Here is a 23,103-nt window from a genome sequence, read left to right on the forward strand (position 1 = left end):
GACATAGACTGGTTTCTGTTTCATCACTTTAATAAGTAGAAATCTGTAACACGTTCATCCCATTTCGACCTGTCCTTCAAGTAATTTTCCAACACCGCATCTGTTTTTCTTTTTTTTTCATTTCCTGCTACCCAGAACATGAATTTTCGTTGCGAATGTTCCTTCTTCAGTGTCTTCTCTCTGAGATGCGCTGCCGTTTAGAGGTCCCGAGATGGTTTCAAGCAACCATTTCCTGTGCATTGCGACATCTATATAGATGCCAGGCTCTCCAGGCACTGCGCAGCCTCTACCCCAGCTCACCACACCTGCCAACACTTGCCTGCCGTTGTCTTCATTCCGACAAAGCAGCGACGATCCTGAGTCACCCTGCGTGCAGACAGACAAAGCGGTCACGTCGTTGGGAGTTGTCAATTAACTCTATACTCGCGGGTCGCAGGGTCTTCATACCTGTGTGTTGTCAAACCGTTCGAAATGTTCGTTTCTCTGCTTTGGACCTTCAAATACTGATGAAGAGAGAGAGAGAGAGAAAGAAGAAAGAAAGAGCAAGAAAGAAAGAAAGAGGATCGATTATAAGCAGGTTCCCAGGCTTTGCCCGCTCGTCCTTCTGGTAAGAGTAAAGTGAAAGTGTAGGCGTTAATACTGATTTCCTTCTAAATAATATTGTGACGTGTTGCGCAATGGTAATAGGCAAGTCAACATCCTCCCTCCCCTCCCCCACCCGCCAGCGGTAACGGTCCGAGCGGAGCCGAAGTTAGCCGAGTCCCAGCATCCTGGTCGCTATGCAACGCGAGTCAACAATAAGAATTCAGTCCGTACCTCACGGGAAACACATGTCTCCGCTATAAAGCCCAACCGTTTAATGATGTTTAAGGAAACAATCGCTGTTTATTGTGAGAGCCATACGAAACATACGAGTATAAATACACTGGGTGGGCAGAATACAGTGTTTTAGCATTTTAAAGCAGGTGGTATATGGAATAACCACTCGGTTTTGAAGGGTTAATGGGGTGCGGAAATATTGTCTATTGTCACAGAACTCTTGTTAACATGTTGAAGGTACAGGTTAAGTTGCCCCTGTGCTCAAATAAGCAACGCGGAATGAGGACGTGTGGGGGAGTAGAGGTACGGTGTCACGATTCGTGGCCTCTGGACTAGCTGGAGGTGAATGGTCAGTTTCACGCCCCGGCTGCTTTATCTCCGGTACCCATTGGATAGGAAGCTGGGTGGGCCCCAGAGCTGAGTGAAAAGTTTCTCGCCCCCTGCCAGGAATCGAACACGGCCCGTCTCTCTGCCAACTGAGCTATCCCGGCTCCTTAATAATATAAATATTGCAAATAAGTTACGCTTATTTTTACAGTTGTCTCGCATTGAGACTCGGTCTCTGTTCAGATCATGTGGAACTTGTGGACAAAGTGGCACTGGGGCAGGTTTCTTCCTAGTACTTCAGTTTCCTGTGCCAATTCTCATTCCCGCAACTGCCCCATATTTTACATCGCCCCTATAAAGTCTCGATACTGACAGCGTGGTTATATATTATTATTATTATTATTATTATTATTATTATTATTATTATTGGAGGGGGTGGGTTTCCCCATGCACCGCGACCAGTGGTCTATTGTACGTCCCCCTGTGATATTCTACCAGTCTCTATACCCTACCGGTATTGGTGCGTGCCATCAGTCCCGACTCAGCCAGCGAGTTCGGCCTCTACTGGCTCAGCGGTATCTAGATGCTTCCCCCATCTACCAGAGGCGTTAGAGACTATTGTTGGGCGGGAAATGTCCTTACAAATTTGGCTCAGTGGTCTCCTTGAGACACGAACAAGCTAGAACATTATTTCTGCTTCTGGCCTTACTTATACACGTTAATATGTAGCAGAAGACTAGAATGGCACGGAAATGTGTCGTCAGACTGCTCTTACTGGAGATGTTCAAACACGGTGTTCAAATCCATAGAATGGAAGTGGAAACGGTAAATTTATTTTGGTACATTCTGTACACAGTTGGAAACGGTTCATGACAAAGCACCAGTGTTGTCTGTGTATCGGGTTTATATCATTCTTGTCCTACTGATATATCAGTTCTCAAGTATTTTTTTTTGTAGCATGTAGTTTTTATGTCCTTACACAGATGGCAGCTCTGTGTTCGAAAATGCGTCATCTGAAGGCTAGAGATATAACGTGATTGACAGTTTTAAAGGAGTGGAGGGGACAAGGAAATAAAGGTATGACGGGAAGACAGTTAATGAAGGAAAAATACGAAAACGGAAAAGTTTCTCGGCTGAATTTATCTCTGATTTCATTGACGTTTTACTTACATATATGTAAACTGCCAAATTTGAATACTTCTAATACGAAAGTCTGCCACTGGACACTATCCTAATTAACTACATCAACATGCTGTCTTCATAACCTCTCTTCCGCGAGATTAATCTTAATATTGTATTCCCATTTTCATTTCGGTCTTCCAAGCAACTATTTTCCAAGACATTATTCCCTCCAAAGATTCTGCATAAATTTTATTATGTGTGAAAGTTTTACAGATTTTGGCTAAGATCATAATTGAATATTAATGAAGAGTACCATATTTACAAGAAAGAAGATTACAGCGGAATTTCAGCTTACCACGCATGCGTCAGAGTTTCCCCCTCCGGCACACAGAGTGCCTGGTTCTAGCGTGATGTAGGGCTTCAGGCTCTGTTCACAGGCCTTCCTGCGCACAACAGGCACCGTTGCGCAGTGAAGAGTGTCCGGAAACACGTGACTTTTCGGATTTAATGTGCCCAGTCCACACACCTGACATTCACCTGTTCACAGCAAGAGATCTAAAACCCTGAGATTAAAATCATCTGTGATTTCGGTTGTGCAGTTATTCTGTGTTTAGCCAGAAGATCGCATAACCAGGGCAGTAAAGTAAATAGTGACGAGAGTGACGCAACACCCAGTACGATTTAGATAGGCAAGAGACCCTCATAGAATTATGTTTTTAAAACTTTCCATGCACACAAAATTCTAGTAATGTAGACCCTTTTCTCTCTCTACAACCCTTTGGATCTTGGCCGCTTATTCAATTTCTTAATCTCTACACAGTCGGTAGGACTCCTTGTACGGGGGATCAGCTCGTCACAAGGCCGCTACCTACATACAGAATGGACACATAGACATCCGTGCCTCGAGTGGGATTCGAACCCGCGATCCCAGTACCCTAGCAGGCGAACACGGTTCATGCCTTAGACCACTAGGCCACTGTGATCGGCCATTGGAAAGTTACTAGGCCCTATTTTAGACTTAATTCATACGCCGGTAGGAAATTTGAGCGTACTTACATATGAATTTTCATCGCTGAGGTGACCTACACGAGCTGTGACTTTAGTTTCTGTGGGTTTCACAAGGATAGACATACCTCTCGGTTTAAACCCCGGCGGTGGTAGAGTAGCAATGGTCCCCTCTATCATCTCTGATGTCCTTAGGAGTGTCAAGTCAACAGTAGCCATTTTTCTTCTGTGAAAGGAAATTGGATAGAATGGGAACAAGATATTTTTTTTTATTGCTAGTGGGGTGGGACTAAGAACCTTGTACTGCGGCCGCTTCTGGCCTATTGTACCAGCCCCAGATGATAGGTGAGGGTGATTGTGGAGCAATTGGTGGAATGAAGTTTGGCAGGGGAATCCGAAGTACTCGGAGACGACCTGCCCCAGTGCCACTTCGTCAGCCACAAATCCCACTTGACCAGACCCGGGATAGCGTTGGGAAGCCAGCGACTAACTGCTTGAGCTATGGCGCGGCCCGTGGGAAAGAGATAAGTAGACACACTGGGAACAAGGTTTAGAAAGAGAAGGAGAAAAACGAAAACAAGGAACGGTAGAAATGACAAGGAATTGCCACTTCCAATTGCTTGCAATGCTATATTTATGTACTGCACTTCATAACTCAGCAATAAATTCAATTTAAGTCATGGGTTTGCTTACTGTGCTTTGCTCAGTTGATAAGATGATCGATTTATGGAGGAGTGTGGTTTGAATACATTGGTACCAGTCATGCATTTAAGATTGTAAAAGGAAAAAGGTAAAGCTATCCCTGTAACAGGGAGACGTTGAGGGTCCCACATTATCTAGACAGTCGGCTCACAGATGGCGGTGAGGTTGTCAGCCTTACGCACTTGCCGGCCTTTATCCCTAGGAAGATTCTTGGTACTCATTTCTGTTAGAAGCTGAGTCGACTCCCAGGGCCATAGTGCGGCTGGAAGGATTAGGTCAATTGAAAAAATCCAGTGATCTCATCGGAAATTGAACCCGCGATCTTCCGGCTTGTAGCATAGTGCGTCAACCTACTACGCTACCATGTGCCCCTGTTTAATGTTATAATGACAATAATGATAATAATTATAATAATAAATAATGTTTTCTTTTTGGCAAGTGCTAGTACTTAAGTAGAGGCGTTGTTAACGTGAGTGAGTCTGAAGGCTCCCACAGCCGTCAGAGAGAAAAGTATAGTCATGAGTTCCCTGGAACTTGGAACCGAGAATCACAGTGCTGGCGAGGGCCAGCAGCATTGTAGCAGTCAGTCAGTTAAATTATTCGGACATTATCTGAGAGTTACGCATCATCGCCATGTTTGCAGTTGTTGAGCTTTAAAAAAAACTACAGAATTCGTTCATGGCACATCTCTTTGCCGAATTTCATGTGTATAGCCGAATGTCTTATTTGTTATGAGCTTAGTGCTAAAAAAATATAAATTTCATGCAGCCGCCATTTTGTTTTACATTATACTTGTATATACATATAACCTGAGCAAATTTCGTATATTTTTTGGAAGATCTGTTACCATACGCCATTTCACCACGCATTGTAAAGTGGCGTTAGTGTCGCTCCCACCTCACAAGTTCGTGCTCCCTTTGTGTTGTTACTACCGATTATAATAACTTAAAAATGATGTATTAATTCTAGGTTTGATTTATTTAATTATTTATTTATATGAGTCTTTATTCAACTTGCATAAACCTGCGGTTGAGAGTTCGTTTATGAACAAAAAGAATGTTGATTGCTTAATGAACTTACTCCTGCTGTGGATATCGGATCAGTTCCTCCACGTGGTACCAGTCTCCTGCCTCTATTTGAAGCTTGAGCGGAACCGGAAGTCTCCTGCAAAATGACATACACTTACCGCCTAAGGAAAGGAGGAGGGAGATAAGGAGGTATGAGAAAAACTCACAGAGCCTACTTTTCTGTTGCACGGGCTTCAAGTGTAACATACATATATACAGGGTGATTCAAATTTATTGTCGGGATTTCCGTGACCTATGAGTTTCAAACCGGAAACAACAGAATAAATCTGCTTAAACAATATGAAAGCGTAACTCAGAAAGTTTTATTTCGTATAGAATCAATACTGCAGAATGCTAAACAACTTTAAAAATGAGCTCATTTCTTGGCACGTAAGGTTAGAAAATAATAGGCCACAGAAACACGTAGTAACGGCTTCACAAACAAGCGTGTTTCCACGGCAGAAAGAGGATACAGCGACAGAGGAACGGTGTTTCTATGCTCTCCGTGCCGATATGTTATAAGGAGGACAGTTAGTGAAGTGACCTCAGTTGAGTGACTGAGTTAGTCAGTTAGAGGACTGCTGAGGTTCAGTCGTGAGCTGTCGCTGTGAGAAGTTGGCAACTGAGGCCCCGGGACAGTTCGGAACGCAGACGAAGGGGAACGGCCCCCGTTGGGAGCCGCTAACAAGCAACGACAATGAAGACGTGAATGTGGACACTAGTGTGTGTGGAATAGTGAATTGTAAATCGTAGTCGTGCACTGTATGAAAGAGCACAATAAATCCGATCATCAATCCAAAACCACGTATAATCACTCCATACACATGATAATATGCTATAAAATCGTAAGGTTTGAGGTTCTCACAGCGATGGTTATGAAGAGTTCTATCTTTTGAGATATAACGCCGTGTAATCAGTTGAAAAGTCAACCGACGTTTCGGAGGAACAAGTCGCCTCCATCTTCAGAGTCGAAGAATATGCATAGCAAAGCCTACTTGCCACCAGATTTCACGCTGTTTCTTGCTTGGCTTATTCATCGATCCTGAAAATAGAAGTGACATGTTCTTGTAAAACGTCGATTGACTTCACGGCGTTGTATCTCAGAAGATAGATCTCTTCATGCTATGAGATCTGTCAACAAAAGTCAATGCGTAATATTGTGCTACAGCTTCCTGCTGCAGTGTGTTCACTAAATTATCACTCGCACTTCGCGCCGTCCCTGTGCAACTTCCTCCATGTATGACGTAATACATTTCACACTTCAGTAGCATTCCTCTCTGTTCCTATTATTCGAACGCTACATGTTTCGGCTCTAACTGGCTGCCATCATTCGGTATACAGATTATAGAGGAAACCCTATGCCTCCTTGTCGCATTGCTGTACTTTGCATTTTAAAGTTGTGAATTATTTATAAATTTTTCAAATTATTTTTAAAAATCTCGTGTTATCATTATTTTGTTGTATTTGCGTGTTGTGGGTCTCGTGTATCTGTAGTACAACTTAATTGTAACGTGTATACCCGTTGCTAGGCAACTGCTTGATAAACACATTCCTGCGACGAGTACTTCTGTTGATGCCGCGGCTCGGTAAACATGCCTTCGCAACAATAGAGGAAGCGGTGTTTTCTGTGTGGTCCGCTCCACGTATTCTGACACGTGTTTTCTATAGGTCGGTGACTTTGAACAAGAGGGATTAGAGAATTAGCATTCGAGAACTAGGTCGAGTTCTGGAGGGTCGGCAGTCCAAGTTGATTGAACAAGAAATGGCAAGAAGACTTCAGGGTGATTTGAAATGATAGTTCCTACGATAAAACCGTTGCCAGCGGACGGATAGCATGTTCTGGTTATTTGTGAAGTGGGTAGATTAATGATAGCGCTATAATTGACTGTGATTAAGAGAGATTGTGAAATAAAGGTGACAGTAAATCGAATCCAAAACTCGTTATTATTAGTCACGGAACGCCGGACACGTGATAATATGATGATGGCCACATGGGCTATCAAGTATTCAATTAATAAGAAGAGACGAATGCTTTTGGAGTGTGAATGTTAATACATCGACGAATTTTCATAGGAACGGTGTTGAAATGCGAGTGTCAATTTTTGGTTTCTGTCTTGTTTCGCAGTGCATAGGGGACGTTGGCCCGAGGTTCCCGGTTTTTATTTCGTAGGGAACTGAAAGCAAGAACTGCGGACATTACCTTGAAATGCTGTTGAGCACTTGACTTTCCGAGGATTGCGTGTCGTGTATGCTGAAAGGCCATATATATTAACGCTTTGGATCGTGAGTTACGTAACAGTCACGTACATCTCGCGCACGGCACATGCTTTCGGAATTCGGCGTCTGTAGTCCAGAGAAGTAACAACAATTCAGTTGAGTTATCATTCGGCGTTAAGGAGGCCGCAGAATGGTACGTTGCAGAATTTAAACAAAACTAATTACGTGAGAATAATTTCCTTCTGTATGATCTGAGGCGCCGGTCACGGTATCCGAGAGGTCTAAAGCATATACTGTCTTCGCTCGGAAGCTGGGATCATGGGTTCGAATTCCACACAAGGCAGGAATGTGTATGTGTATGTGTTTATTCTGTGTTTGTCTTGTCTTGTGTTTAGTGGCCTTGCGACGGGCTTATCACCCGCCCAAGAGTCCTATCGAAGGCGTATAGGATTAAGAAACTATAAAGCGCCCGGAGTCAAACAAAGGACTGCAGAGGAGTGTGTGTTTTGTTTCTTCCTTTTGCTCACTCTTGAATTATGATTGGCTTTTGGGCTGCTGAGCAAGAAAAATAATTAAATAACGAATTGAATTATTATCATAATCACAGTGCAGTGCTAGTGGTGGCAGTAGCAGCAATTGCAGCATAAGAATTCGCAGTAGTAACAGCGACCCAAAAGTAGGAAATTGCTTGGCGGCGCTGTCAGTAGTACAAGATTTCATAGCGTAGAATGACAGGATAATTAATGAATGGGGGTGTGAAGGCGGCTGTTGTTTAATTTCAGATGCTGTCAAGTTCAAGATCATAGTTGAGTAATGTCGATAACTTAGCTACCTACAGTATCATACAATAGACCCTGTCACATCTGAGTTTCTACGCGTAATGCTCCCCCGGGATTCCTTTCGATACTAGAATTCGCGGTCTGTTACACCATCCTGGAATGAGGGAAGGGTTAGACTCTAACCCAACCCTCTAACTCTGCTGTCCAACGTTCTTATGTACTTGGGTACAATTCGCTGATGCCTATGGAGGTGCGGGCGCCACCACACACTGCTACTTCTACTACTACTACTACTACTACTACTACTACTACTACTGCTACTACTACTTCTACTACTACTACTACTACTACTACTATCGCCAGGCTTCAGGCTTCTTAGTAGTCTCAAACCTTCGTGTCCTGTTACCACATATTTAGTGATTAGAGAANGAAAATATTTAACAGTTCTCAGACTTAAAAAATGTCTCTTGTCTTACAATTTGAATTAATATTAAAAATCGGCTCAATTATATGTGGTTACGGAGGGCGCCAGAAAAATATACCGCGGGCGCCGCGTTGGACTCTAACCGTTAGAGTATACTATCAGTAGATATTCTGGAGCCGGAATAACTCAGTCAGTACAGCGATGCCCGGGGTTCGATTCCCAGCAAGGAAAAGAAGTTTCTCGCTACCCCACAGGGCCCAGACCGTCTCTAGGGACCGCCCAGCCTCCTATCCAATGGGTACTTGGAGGTCTTTCCCCTGGAGTAAGATGACCAGAGCTTGTAGCTGACCACCCACCTGCATAGACTGTTGAGGTCAAGAATGGTGGAGCCATACTTACACCCCCATACGTCTTTATGGCGTGCTGCTTAATTAATTAGTAACAGGACAACTTTATTTTCTATAGAAGATGTGAGAGACACTTTTCATAAATTTGGGGTGGGAAATATCTTTTTTCGAAGGTTAGATAAGGTTAATATGAAAGTCAAGACGTTAAAGTACTATGGAGAGTCAGTGAATAGGTCACAAATGGCTATAAAACGTAAAACATGACATTCGAAGCTGAGGGGAAGACATTTATTTCTCGACATCTCCACCAACATCGATACACTTGTCTCATCGCTTTACCAGTGCGTCGAAACCCGCAGCATAGAAATCTTTTGACTGTTGTCTCAGCCACTTCCGCACCTCGGTTTCACTCCACAAGCACGGTCGCCATTTTGACTACTGAAACCAGCCTCTGAATATGCCCATGCACGCCTGCTACCTAGACTGTCTCGAAGCTGAACTGTGCTGCTACCTAGCGATACATATAGAAACACTGTTACTTCCATTACATCTGTTACTTCTATTTGTGACCTATTTACTGACTCTACCTTGTAAGACGTGAGGTTGTTACAGCTGTGGTTGTAAAGAGTTCTCTTCTGGGATATAACTCCGTGCAGTCCGTTGAAAGTCAACCGACGTTTCGAAGTAACATCACAGGGAATCTGCTTGCTACCTGCTTTTGCTTTCACTTTGGTTTCCTTCTTGGCTTGTTCTTCGACCTTGAAGATGGATGAACCATGTTCCTCCGAAACGTCACTTAAACTTCAACGAGCTACACGACGTTGAATTACAGAAGACAGAATTCTAGATATTCAAATTGTTGAGAATAATGGCTTAAGATGAAGACCGCGGGATTTTGATATTTTGCTTATTTAACAGTTCTGTCTCCTGGGCATATGACGCCGTGTAGCCCGTTCAAAGTCTCAGCGGAGTACACGGCATCATATCCCAGAAAGTAGAGTGCTCATAAGCCCCACTGTGAGAACCTCAGACTGTCATCAGACTCTCAGCTCCTCAAGGAGCGCAAGGAACTGAAATTACCCTCTGGGGAAACAGTGAGCTGCAGTAAGTACCCAGGTCACGTGAACGATAATGCCGCCGCAGAAATGTCGAAACTGCCGACGTTCTCTGTCCCATCTCTTGAAGGACACGCTCGCTGGATGCCGCATACCTGTGGGCAACGAATTTCAGTGGCTAACAGGTGTAACAGCTGGAGCCGGCGTGGCGCAGTCGGTGTAGCGACTGGCTACGGTCTGAGGCCTGTAGGGTCAAGAATTTTATCTTCTCCAAGTCGTGCAGACCGGCTCTGGGCCCCACCCAGCCTCCTATCCAATGGGTACGGGGGGCTCTTTCCTCAGGGCGTGAAGCTGACCACTCCAACTAGTGCCGAGGTCAAGAAAAAATGGGCCTATACATCCACTCCCCCATACGTCTTCATGGTGTACTGCTTAATTAGTTAAGGAACAACTTTACCTTAACAGACATAACGTAAGTGATTAAATGTTAATGGGGAAATCGAATTTTGCCTATGAACACTGATTTAAATACAGGGTGTTTCACGACTGTAGGGCATAACTGCAGGAGGTGATTTCCTAGGTCTTTGTGATCAAAAAAGTTCATATAAACATGTGTCCGATTTTGGACGGTTACGGAGTTATGACCGTTTTTTCATTCCCGTACACGCTCTCGTGTGAACCGCGTCTGTCAGCTGACGGGTCGCTATCTTTAGCGAGCTACAGACAGAGCGTTCTCGTTATCTCGACACTTGAGAGCTACCTAAGTCGGTGGGTTGGTATGTCCGGCGCGGTTCACAACCGAGCGGCAGCCTGTGTTGCGGACGGCGGTGGCATTTTCGAAAATCAGCTTTAAGCACCAATCAATTCAAATTAAAGGTAATTTCACGAAATTAACTTTACATTCGTACTTTAAATGTATCATGTATTATGCTGGTTTATTATTTTGTTCCGTTTATTGGCAATAATCGTTACCTTCTATTCTGAGTTTAAAACGGTCATAACTCCGTAACCGTCCAAAATCGGACACACGTTTATATGAACTTTTTTGATCACAAAGACCTAGGAAATCACCTCCTGCAGTTATGCCCTAAAGTCGTGAAACACCCTGTATAAGTGTATAAAACTAAATAAGTGACTTCATGAGACAGGTTCCTTCTTGAGAGCCTGAATTTTATTAAACCCAAAGGAAAAGTTGAATGTGTGAATTAGATTCATCTTTAGCCAATACAGTCGATCTGTTATAAGGGATATGAGAGTAAAGGCAGCCGGAAGGTTTAGCTGATACTGTTACTGTTAGCTACACACTTACAGAGAGACGAAATCCTAAACACGGTTTGTGTATGGATACGGTTCGTCACTCAGATGTTCTCTCTTAATGACAAACTAACCTCTACTTGTCACGGTTTGGCCTGGTGTGGAGGAAATGTCACTACCAAGATTCATGTTATATTGTATTTGGTTTAAGATTAGGATGTGTTTTGCTTTCTATTTGTTCATTTAGTTGACACATAGAATTAAATAATGAAATTGTGTAGGAATGTGGCAGCATGTAGTCTGTCATATCATTTGCTGACGTTTCGGATGAATGTTCTGTGTCATAATTAGGGTATGAGGTGGATGTCGAAATGATCTAACAGACTACACGGCGTCACATCTAAGAGGACAGTAATCTTCATATCCACCGTCTTAAGGACCTCAGATGTAAAAATTAAGTCCTATTTGAACACAGTAAAATTTATAGCCCTAAGTTATGAAGAAATAGATGTCAGTAAGGGTAAAGGCGCCGGTCACGGTAGCCGAGCGGTCTAAGGCGTGCACTGTCTTCGCTCGCTCGGAAGCCGGGATCGTGGGTTCGAATCCCACTCAGGGCATTGATGTTTGGTGCGTTTTTCTGTGTCTAAGATCTAGAAAAACCGAAATGAACGGAGAAGTTCATGGAGGTAGGCCTAGGCCCACTAGGGCTGTAGTGCCAAGGGGAAAAGAAAAAGGCAAAGGTAAAGTTGTCCCTGTGCTTAATTAACTAAGCACTAAGTCGTGAAACACATTCGGTGAAGTGGAGTTACGTGTATAACTCTACCATTCTTTGTGTGGTCACTAAATGGAGGTGAGTGGTCAGCTTCACGAACCGGCCGCTTTACCCTCGGGGGAAGAACTGAGAGAACGGATGAGGCCCAGAGACCGTGTGGACTCCATGGAATAGAGAAGAATTACTTGCCACTGCCGGGAATTGAACCCCCGCCTTCCAAACCGTAGCCCGTCGTTGTATTGTACTGAGAGAAATATTAAATGTATTACACTAGTGTAACAAAACACTTAGATATGTACTTCTGTTAAGTGCACATTCACGATAAAGTGTCAGTAAAAAGTAAAGCTATCCCTGTAACAGGCCGTGGAGGCCCATAGCGTTGTGAGATGTCGAGGTTCCCATATTTTCTAGACAATCAATTCATAGATGGCGGTAAGGTTGTCAGCCTTACGCGCCGGCCGCCCTATACACCCAAGAATATTACAAGAATACTCCTGGTACTCATTTCTGTTAGAGGCTGAGTCGACCCCAGGGCCACAGTGCGGCTGGAAGGATTAGGTGAATTGAAAAAATCCACTTCAGAGGGACTTGAACCCGCGACCTTCCGGCTTGTAGCATAGTGCCTCAACCAACTACACTACCGCGTGCCCCGATAAAAGTGTGTCTTTAAAAATTTAGGATTAGAGAAATATACATGAAATTCACCTGTGGGTATTGGGTATCCATTGATAATTCTTCGGTCACGCTGATGATAGCTCGTCTGGACGCAGATGTAGCACATTGGCAGAAACAGAAAAACCTGCCAGTACATGACGAGCGTGTTGTACGTCTGTGATCACAGCTGTAGCAACAGATCTGCGAATAAGTGTGCCCCTTTCCATCCCATTACCCTGCCAAAATACAACGCTTACAGCCTTTTGTTCTCTACTAAACTGTCGCAGTTACGTGCACTGACATGTTTAGGGTTTAAGGTCAAGGATGCTGCTCTCAGACCTAAGTTACTCCTCCGTAGGATTGTTTGCAGCGGAGACTGTTTAACCTTCACACTGACAAACATGCCTCAAAATTACCCAGTATACAGGATGTTCATTAACACTCCAGCTCTTTGAGTGAGGACTCATTCTATTACTCGGAGAAATATTCATAAAATTATTGTGTTATGGACATCATTCATTACCCTGTTATTTATTTAAAACAACGTTTCGGACACTGGATTGTGTCTCCGTCTTCAGGTAAAAACCTACTCAGTTTGAACCAATCGATAGGGCTAGTTCCTGTCGCCGGAGATAGGCTGCAGTTGAGTAGTGTATTTTACATGAAAATGGAGACAGAATCCAGTCTCCGAAACGCTGTTTTAAAGAAAAAAACGAACACAATGACTATTAATATAACACCGTCATAAACTTTTAGAAGAATTCGTAGTTGATACGCGAAATTTAAACTGGTATCCGGAGTTCAAATTCTGCTCAGGACAAGGATTTTTTTTTTCCTGTGGCGCTACAGCCCCAATTTGGTCCTAGGCCTACCTCCATGAAACCCTCCGTTTCACTTCGGTTTACTAGATCTTAAAGATTCGGTAGGACTCCTTGAGCGGGTGATCAGCTCGTCGCAAGGCCTCTACCTGTACAAAAACACAGAAAAACGCACATACGCAAACACTAAACATCCATGCCCTGAGTAAGATTCGAACCCACGATCCCGGCTTCCGAGCGAGCGAAGACAGTGCATGCCTTAGACCGCTCGGCTACCGTGACCGGCTCAGGACAAGGATACGTATTCGAAATTTCCTGTGTAGGAAGAGACATTCAAAACAGAAATGAAGCTTTGGGTTCCACAAAATATTGGGAAATTACTGGGTAGCTGAGCGACTGGGCTGCTTCCCCAGAAGTGCTTAGTACTATGGGTTGGGTTAGTTAGTTTGGTATGTAGAGACACTGCTATGGGCCGATCTCTTGCCCGAAATTCTACCAGACACTGATATATATATAACTGCCTGTCTGTCAATAGGATCACAGATAATACACCGATAACACCATAACTCTCCATTGATCACGATCTTGTGCCACTTTTCCATCCATCTTCTCACCACATAACCTGTTTCCCTAAAGGCCCGTCCACATTACTCGTGCTCCCCAGGCTTGTGCTCGTCGGGAGACTCTTCTGGCTTTTACTTGTGCCCGTAAATCTTCGTCCACACTACTTCAGTTGCTCGCCAGGCCTCGGCACGTGAGGAGCCGTATATTTACTCGTAGCGTGTATAGGCTGTAGTCGTATTTTAATTTATTGGTTATAGTTTTTAAATTAAAAATTAAAAATTTGCTTGTCTCGTGACTTGTCATATCGTCCACATTACTCGCGAGTTCTGCTAGTCACACGAGCACGAGTAATGTGGACAAGTCTTAAGACACATCTTCATGCACTCCTCATACCGAACAGGTTGGTCTCCAGATAAAGGCTGTAGGCTGTAGGTGCGCTTCCCAGTTGAGTTGAATATTGTGTACAATAGATGCCGTTTAGTTCCTGTACGTTCTTGTATCGAGATGACTAATGAAATTAGGGATACATATACGAGCACACCACAACCGACCGTACTGCGTTTGCTGAATACGCTGGGAAAGGTCAGGAGCTGTATAGGACTAATGTTTACTCGAATGTAAGGATCACAGTGGCCGCGCGGTCTAAGGCATGAAATGTCTTCGCCCGATCAAGACATGGTTATTTTTCTGCGTTTATTCTGTGTTTGTGTCCTGTGTAGGTAGCGGCCTTGCGACGGGCTGATCCCCCCGTCAAAGGAGTCCTACCGTGTGGCTAAGATTAAGGAACTGAAGTGAAAGGAAGTGTTTCATGGATGTCCTCTGGTCCATTAGGCAGGCAGGTCTAGAAATAAAAACAGAGACAACTAAGTATGTGTTGCTGTCTCCTCACTAGGATGCAGGACAAAATCATGATATAAAGATGGCTAACAGATGTTTTGAAAATATGGCAGTGTTCCAGTAGCTGGGAATGACAGTACCAAATCAAAACGGTAATTCAGGAGGAAATTAAGAGGAGATTGAATTCGGGTAACTCTTGCTACTATTCAGCCCAGTAGCTTTTGTCTTCTCGCCTGCTTTCTAAAAACTAAAAAATTAGAATATACAAAACTATAATTTTGCCTGTGGTTCTGTATGGGTGTGAAACTTGGTCTCTGACATTAAGGGAGAAACACAGGCAGAGGGTGTTCGAGAACACGTGTTGAGGAGAACATTTGGGCTGAAGAGAGATGAAGTGACAGGAGGTTGGAGAAAACTGCATAATGAGGAGCTTCATAACTTGTACACTTCTCCAAGTATAATTAGAATGATCAGATCAAGGAGGATGAGATCGGTAGGGCATTTAGGACGAATGGGTAAAAGAGGAGGATATATATAGGATATTCGTCGGAAAGCCAGAAGGAAAGATGCCACTAGACCTAGACGTAGGTGGGTGAATATTCTTAGACAGGATGAGGTGCTATGGACTAGTTTGATCTGGCTCAGGATTAGAACCAGTGGAGGGTTCCTGTGAACATGGTAATGAACGTTCGGGTTCCATAAAATGTTGCCTCAACCAACTACGCTACCGCGTAAGTAAAAGTATCCCTGTAACAGGCCGTGTAAGCCCGTAGGGTTGTGAGACGTTCAGGGTCCACATTCTCTAGACAATCGGCTCATAGATGGCGGTAAGTTTGTCAGCCTTACGGGCCGACAGCCTTTTACCCCCAGGAAGATTCCTGGTACTCATTTCTGGCAGAGGCTGAGTCTACCCGAGGGCCATAGTGCGGCTGGAAGGATTAGGTCAATTGAAAAAATCCACTTCATCGGGATTCTTTCCCGCGACCTTCCGGTTTGTAGCACAGTGCCTCAACCAACTGCTCTACCGCGTGCCCCCGTATGTACATATGTACGAATATAAATGAGACAGCAATTAGTATAATCTGTTTCAAGTGCCCTTTGGCTTGTCTTGAGATAAGGCAGCAGAAACTTGAAGATACCCAACTTCAGTTTTGTGTCGAATCCACCAGTAGCTCCCTTGTCGGCGCGATGTGTGGTCGCAGCATCCGGCAACGTCTAGTCCTGGCCGTAAGTCTCTTTGTAGTTTGAAGAGTTGAGGCTTCTAGGTTCTAACGCCTTCTAACGCTCCCTCGTCGGCGCGATGTGTGGTCGCAGCATGCGGCAACGTCTATTCCTGACCGTAAGTCTCTTTGTAGTTTGAAGAGTTGAGGCTTCTAGGTTCTAACGCCTTCTAACGCTCCCTCGTCGGCGCGATGTGTGGTCGCAGCATGCGGCAACGTCTAGTCATGACCGTAAGTTGAGGCTTCTAGGTTCTAACGCCTTGTACATAGTTCGTAGAGGGCTGGATCGGAAGATAAATCAAGCGAGAAACCAGGACAAGCACGAGAGTGGACCGCTCGTGCGAAATCTGGTCAGTCCAAGTCTGAAACTGCCAGAGACCCAATAGAAAAGAAACCAATTTATCTGTAATTGGTTTGACTGCGCTATCAGTAACTCGAACTATGTGACGCGTAACAAGTTGGTGACGGGGAATAATGAACGGAAAATCGTGTGGAAGGAAGTGATCTGGTCTAATTTATGGTAATATCCCAGCATTTGTCTGGAGAGACTGAATAGAACCACGAAAATGCTCAGTAAACATAGTCTGTACGATTTATAATATTATATTTCAGCATCCCGTTGCATTGAGGCATTATCCTTAGTATCAAAGCACCCGTCAATAATCCAACAATAGTTTGATAAAACATAAAAGACATCTAAAATATGTTGTAAAGTGAGAAGAAACTTATGTAAAACTAGAGACATTTTAATAATTTGAGTATCACTTTTAGTGTATAAGTTATACTTTTAGTATCTTAATGATATTTTATAATTTTAACAACATCGTAGAGTATTAAAGTGGCACTTTTAGTGAGAAATATATTTTAGATGTCTTTATATTTTAAACAAGTATTGTTGCATTATTGACGGGTGTTTTGATAATAAGGATAATAGTCTGTATGATTTTCGAGATTCGAACGGGGTATCTGCTTCTTGCTAGTTTCTTGCTTGGCTTATTCATCGATCCTGAGGATGGAGACATGTTCCCCCGAAACGTCGGTTGCCTTTCAACAGAATACACGGCTCTACATCCCAGAAGATATAACTCTTCATAACCACCGCTGTGAGAACCTCAAGTCTGTACATCTCTGTTCATTGATGATGTATATGCTGATTTTCGACGATGAATCATTAGGTTTGTATGTTCTGCTGACATTCCATGCGTCAGCAGTATTTTATATAAGTTACACGGTCTTTAAAGTCCGTCCATGCAGAGTTTTCCCCCTCATTACGTTACATCTGATTATCTATGCAAGTGGTTCTATATGAGCCCATGTTCTGCATGCTCAGGGACATTTCAAAGTTCAAACATGTAATCATGAAAGGCTTCTGTGGAGTAGACATTCAGAGTTATTCACTTTGTCTTCTTCTTTCTGAGGTCTACAGCCCTCGGTGGGTTCCTTCACAACTAGCCATTCAGTAATTGTAAAGGCTGCGCGGAAAGAGTTTTTTGTGGGATAAGGTCGTCAGCTTTAAGCCTAACCCTTAACCAGTGGAAGTCTTGATTTTGGAGCCCCCTCTGCCCTTCGGAGTTTACAGGCCGTACCAATGTCCAACATATCCGCGTTGCAGTACCCGCTGATAGTTCCTTCTGACATATCTTGGGTTCTGCAGTTACACAGGAGGCACTGCTGCCTTCTGCCTGGCATGTTTATCGACTACGCAGTCTGACTTCCGTCAGTTCCGCCGTACCGAGGGTTTCCCTCTTCACCGTAATCCTGGCAAGGGCCCTTACAAGGTGCTACCATCCGCAGCCGGAGGTGTTACCCCTCTCTCACGCCTCCCCCTTTTCTTGGCTTGTTACAGGAGGAGCTTGGCCTCCCGAACATTGGGCCCCAGTTGGCGGGATTTATTCACAGTGTGGTCCTCAGATTTATGTCACTATATAGTCTTGTAGATGGGAACAGACGTTTCGAAAAATATACTTCAAGGAAATAGGTTACTCCGAATTGTTGGAACCCTCTTACCAGATTTTACCATGTCATAACTCAGAAGACAATATGAATTTGGACCGCAATGAAAACCTGAAAGCTGCTTTCTTCAGAATTGTTTTAGTGACATGATACTTTGTGGAGGAAACGTCAGTTCAGTTACTGCATATCGGTATTTTACAGTCAACTATGAATAAAATTGTGGCGTGTTTAAACAAAACAGTCTCATTGGAGTTGAATGTGTACCTCAGGATTTTACGTAATCCACATAATTTTTAATACGTTTCGTTCAGTAGTTTGCAAATCAAAGATTCCACAAAAAAGAACATAATGATTGATGAGTCCTACGCCTCTTCTTACCAGGCTTAACATTAATACCAGGTGCAGTTTCGCAAGTTCTCATTCTTAGGACATAACACCATAATCCGGACAAAGCGCATGTTATCAACAACGTTTTTCTGCCCTCCACTGATTGTGACTGGCCTCGCACATTCGTAGCCTTTCCTTTGCTTTACACAAATATCGTCATGTTAACTGTCCTTCATTCATATTTTTCTGTAGTTGCCTTAGAATAGTATGACCAGCTACATCTTACACGCCATAATCAACAACACAAAGGAAAAACTCCGTGATTTTAGTCCGCAAGAGAACTATACCGACCGAACGCCCGCCACTTGTCGCGAAGTCAGTGCCAGCTTTATCGGATAAAGGATGTCGCGTGGTCAGCGCAAGGAATTCCCACGGCCTTTAATTTCGGTTTTCTATACCGGAGCTGCTATTTTCTTGAAAATAGTTCTTCAATTATCATCACGAGGCTGAGTGGACCCCGTTCCAGACACACTACTTCTCAGGAAATCTTGTAGCGCCGGGAAGCGAACCCTGACCTCTGGATCTGTAGGCAGGAACTATGACCGCTAGATCACGGAGGCCAAAACCCACCTCGTAGGCCGCCAAAAACAACGACGATTATGTATACCCTGCATCATCGACAGCAAAAACGTCTCTCCAGTCCATACGACTCCATCTTGTCTCTCTAAGATCCATTTTAATATTAGCCACCCACCTACGTTTTGGTCTTCCAAGTGGTCTCTTTCCTACTAGCTTTCCCACTAATATCCTATATGCGTACCACTTCTTTCAATTTTTGCTACATGCCTTGCCCATCTCATCCTCCTTGGCTTGATCATTCTAATTATGCTTGGAGAAGAGTACAAGTTATGAAGCTCAGCATTATGTAGTTTTCTCCAACCTCCTGTCATTTCATCTCTCTTCGGTCCAAATATTCTCCTCAACACCCTGTTCTTAGGCACCCTCAGTAGATGTTCCTGCCTTAATATCAGAGACCAAGTTTCACACCCATACAGATCCGAAGGCAAAATTATAGTTTTGTATATTCTAATTTTTGTTTTTAGACAGCAGACGAGAAGAACTGAATGGTAGGATTACTCGAATTCAGTCTCCTCTTAATTCCCTCCTGAATGAAATTCTGATTTCTCGACATGAACTTTGGTACGTGCAATGTAAGAAGTCTTTATAGGGTAGGTTCGGTCACGACAGTTGCGAAAGAGATATCAATAAGTTTGATTTAATGGGAGTACAGGAGGTCAGATGGAAGAGCAGTGGCACCGAGCCACTTTTCTTTGGAAAGGGGAGTGAGAATCATGAGAACGTTATAGCCAATAGATTTTTATTATGTTAGTCGCTGCAGTGGCTCCTTTTGCTGCTACTGGTGGTGGCTCGGAGTCATGGCGCCAGGATCCTAGGCGTGTTGCCATTTGCGGCCCCGAGCCACATGATCATCCACAGAGGTCTAATGCTGGAACTTGCCAACAGAGGACATGAGGTCACTGAAGTCACTCCATTTCCAGAAAGTAAACCCGTCCCCAACTACACAAACATAGCAGTGAATGCAGATTTGGCACGAATCACAGGAGGACATGGTAAGAGAAAACAGCAGAAAATAATGCCAAAATTTTGAAATAATTTTCTACGTTTACATCTCTTAAAATTTTGTTTTCCTCTTCTTTGTCTTGTTAATTTATTGCGGATAAAATCATAGACAAAGCGAACGGTTAAGTACTACTCTGTACACATATTCGTAGGTTTACTCTGAGGACCCGATTTAAGAGGGAGGTACCGAGGTTCCTGCCCCGGGGCCTTCGAGACATAGAAACAGAATCCGCAGATTTTGCCGAGATATTTACTTCTCTGAAATCACGAAAAGTTAATCTCTAATTTTAGTTATTATAAGAGAAGAATAAGAAGAGAAGGAATTCTTATAACACAATTTTACTGTTACTGAAGGGAACCTCAATATTTGCTATAAAAACCTCAGAATCGACGTATAGAAATGCGATAACAACTCTCAATAACAAACGACAAAATTACTTATAAGAGTACATAAATTTAAGCAGTTATCAACACTGAAGTTGCATTCAGCTTCTGTTATGAATTAATTAAACTAAATGATTTAAATTATAAAATTCAGCTGTGGCCTGTATAGCAATATCTTGTAAGTTCGGCTGTAAAGTATTTTAATTTGTACTAATGAATATTTGTATCTTTACAGTTCCAGAAAATTTGTTCAATTTGAAATCACTGGGGATCTTCGAGTTGGCGCACCGGATGTGGCACATGGGCGAGGCGTTGTGTGATCACGTATTACAGGAAGAAGACATTCAGAAACTGATCCATTCCAAAGATCTGCATTTTGATCTTGTCATCGTTGAAGCCTTCGCAAACGAGTGTTTCTTGGGATTCGCTCAGAAATTCAATGCTCCCATTATACAGATTTGCCCCTACGCAGGTGGAAATTTCATGGGAGACTGGGTAGGAAGTCCGAACCCATATTCATACGTCCCCGATGAATTCCTCGAGTACAAAGACAAGATGAACTTCTGGGAGAGAGTGTACAATACAGTTGTTAGTACACTGAAACACGTGGGAAGGCAACTGATTCACGTGCCGAAACAGAATGCTGTTATGCAGAGATATTTCAACTATACAGATAACTTGCCACCTGTATGGGAGCTGGAATATAAAACGTCACTAGTTTTTTTGAACACCCACTACAGCCTGAGCTATCCGAAGCCGCTCACGCCTAACTACGTGCAGGTTGGCGGAATGCACGTGAAACCTCCGAAGAAACTTCCGCAGGTGAGGCACCTGAAGTTAATGTAGATGTTTGTAAAATAGCAATATCCGTTGTATGTTTACATTGTATCATATTGACAGTATTATCACTTATTGTTGTGTTCTGCACGTAGATGTTGGGCCTTTTTAATAGTCCCTCGCTTTCAAGTTTGTTCTCTATATACCTTAAGACCACATGCACCGACAAAGTGCCACATTCATCCTATAATTGCCTCTATGAAATTCCATCCTCTTAAGAAGATGACAGTTGCTCAGCTGGTCAAGAAATTCTGTTCCTTTTATGGACACCGAATGGCCATAACTTCTTTTGCAAAATTCTTGATAAACCTAGTTCACTGCGTCTCGCTCTATTTCCTTAAACCTCATTTTAATATTGTGGTGTGTAGACACATTGTTAAGCAGTGACTCTCTAAACAGCGGCTGTTGTTAAGTAACGCCCCGTAACATACACGCCACCAACAATATAACGACAGGTTTATGCAACCCATTTCTAAGTAACGGATCGGTAAATACACATACAACAATAGGGGTATTATTGTTGGAAACGATGTCTTCTGTTCGGTCCGTGCAAAGTGGTTATAAAGAATAGTTCAGTTGAGAATCGTCAGTCGAGTTCCGGAGGTCGAAGTGAGCGGTTAGTCGAGATTTTGACTCTGCAAGGGAGGCTGATATATGACGACTCTATGAGTTCAGGTATGAAGTGTTAACCAGCGGGCAACGGGGTGACCACGGAAGCTGAAGAATATCAGCTGTGTTAAATCTGTTGCCAGGAAACGGCTAGTGGAGACTGGAATAGACTGAGGACTCTAGTCTCTGTGTATCAGTGACCTGTAAAGTGTAGTTCATAGTGGTGTATACCACTGGCTGATAAATCCAATTCACCAATCCATACCCCGTCTGTAGTCACACATTCCTAAATACGTGACAGTACTATCATCTCATATTACGTTGGATCCTCCAAATGATCTCGTCCTTTAGCGTCATTCGGCTAAAGTTTTCTGCGTGTCTGTCATCTCTCCCATACGTATCCTAGCCTTGACAACGAGATCAAGGAATCAGGACACGCTGTATCTATTTCCCTGAATTTATTTGAAATGGATTCTTTGGGAATCAGCTTGAAGATATGATATCGAAACCTCTCTACATGTGTTCCTGGACTCTTAAATGGCTTACACATTAGTGATTATGTTGCAAGTTAAATGACATTGTACCAAACATTGAACCAAAGGATTCATTCATTCATCAGTAATCTGTCAGACGACAGGTCCACAATCTCTTCCAAAACAGTTCCTCCACTTAATGCGATCTTCAGTTTTTTGAAAGAGACTATCCAGGAAAAGTGATAATGTGGTAGTTTTTCCATTTGCTTTCCACATCGCAGTACAACAGCCGTTCAAACCACTCTGGTCACGCCTGTTGCTATACGAACTTGAACCATCTCGAGCATCATTTGCTCTGTGCTTCAAGTCGCTGCTGATGACGCTGCTTCCGGCATCAGTTTTTGGTGTCTCTCTTCGTCTGATGCCCAACCTTTGACCTGTCCAGCAAGGGAGGCCCTGCCAGTAGCTACGCTGCCGCTGGTATAGCTCTCAGGGTACTTAGCATACTCAAACCCCCTCACCACGATAAGGCGAGACACCAACGAGGGGGCAAAGGATTCAGAGATGTAAGAATTTCAGGTTTAGAAAGTTCTTGTGCCATATCACGTCAATAACTCCTGGAAATACTAAGTGCCTCAACTGTTTCATTAAGTTTTTATGAAGCCAACTGAAAACCCCAAAAATGAGATGATTTGATGAAATGCGATTGACATATCATGATCACGTTCTACGAGTCATATTATCCCTTAACTTTATTACTGATACACGAGTTAATAATATAAGCCGTGCGAAAGTGAACAGAGTTAAAGATAAAGTTATCACCGTGCTTAATTAGCTAAGCATTATGCAATAAAGGCGTATGGGGAAAGGAGATATAGCTCCATATTTTTTTACTT

General features: G+C 43.3%; 2 protein-coding genes across 8 annotated transcripts in view; one reads left to right on the forward strand and one right to left on the reverse strand.

Moving 5' to 3' along the window:
- Positions 1–12,758, reverse strand: LOC111870145 (trypsin-3). 2 transcript variants are annotated; one of them, XM_023862185.2, is made up of 6 exons: positions 12,596–12,758; positions 9,890–10,019; positions 5,056–5,139; positions 3,402–3,499; positions 2,624–2,805; positions 3–366 (listed from the first exon to the last, which is right to left on the reverse strand). In XM_023862185.2, the coding sequence occupies exons 1-6, from the start codon at positions 12,699–12,701 to the stop codon at positions 118–120; spliced, it is 849 nt and encodes a 282-aa protein (XP_023717953.1). In that variant the 5' UTR covers positions 12,702–12,758; the 3' UTR covers positions 3–117. The 2 variants fall into 2 exon arrangements, with proteins under 2 accessions (XP_023717956.1, XP_023717953.1); XM_023862188.2 differs by lacking the exon at positions 5,056–5,139 and having other exon boundaries at positions 1–366.
- LOC111870141 (UDP-glucuronosyltransferase 2C1) overlaps positions 7,354–23,103 on the forward strand; it is a 21,208-nt gene continuing 5,458 nt past the window's right edge. Inside the window, exons 1-3 of one of the 6 annotated variants that reach the window (XM_023862181.2) lie at positions 7,354–7,452; positions 19,654–19,894; positions 20,524–21,110. In XM_023862181.2, the coding sequence (XP_023717949.1) occupies positions 7,450–7,452; positions 19,654–19,894; positions 20,524–21,110 (831 nt within the window). In that variant the 5' untranslated portion in view covers positions 7,354–7,449. Of the gene's footprint in view, positions 7,453–15,926; positions 15,991–16,020; positions 16,103–16,160; positions 16,215–19,653; positions 19,895–20,523; positions 21,111–23,103 lie in introns of those variants that run through there. The other 5 variants (XM_023862182.2, XM_023862179.2, XM_033753684.1 and 2 more) reach the window with 5 other exon arrangements.

Source organism: Cryptotermes secundus, unplaced genomic scaffold (assembly GCF_002891405.2).
Source record: "Cryptotermes secundus unplaced genomic scaffold, Csec_1.0 scaffold594, whole genome shotgun sequence".
Taxonomy (NCBI): Eukaryota; Metazoa; Arthropoda; class Insecta; order Blattodea; family Kalotermitidae; genus Cryptotermes; species Cryptotermes secundus.

Bases quoted from the DNA above. Each gene is read 5' to 3' on its own strand.
- LOC111870145 (XM_023862185.2), bottom strand. From the start codon at position 12,701: ATGTACTGGCAGGTTTTTCTGTTTCTGCCAATGTGCTACATCTGCGTC. The intron at 5,140-9,889 runs GTAATTTCAGTT...GTCATTTTGCAG, and splicing joins GCTCACTGTTTCCCCAGAGG to GAGACTTCCGGTTCCGCTCA. The intron at 2,806-3,401 runs GTATGTCTATCC...TGCTGTGAACAG, and splicing joins GCCGGGGTTTAAACCGAGAG to GTGAATGTCAGGTGTGTGGA.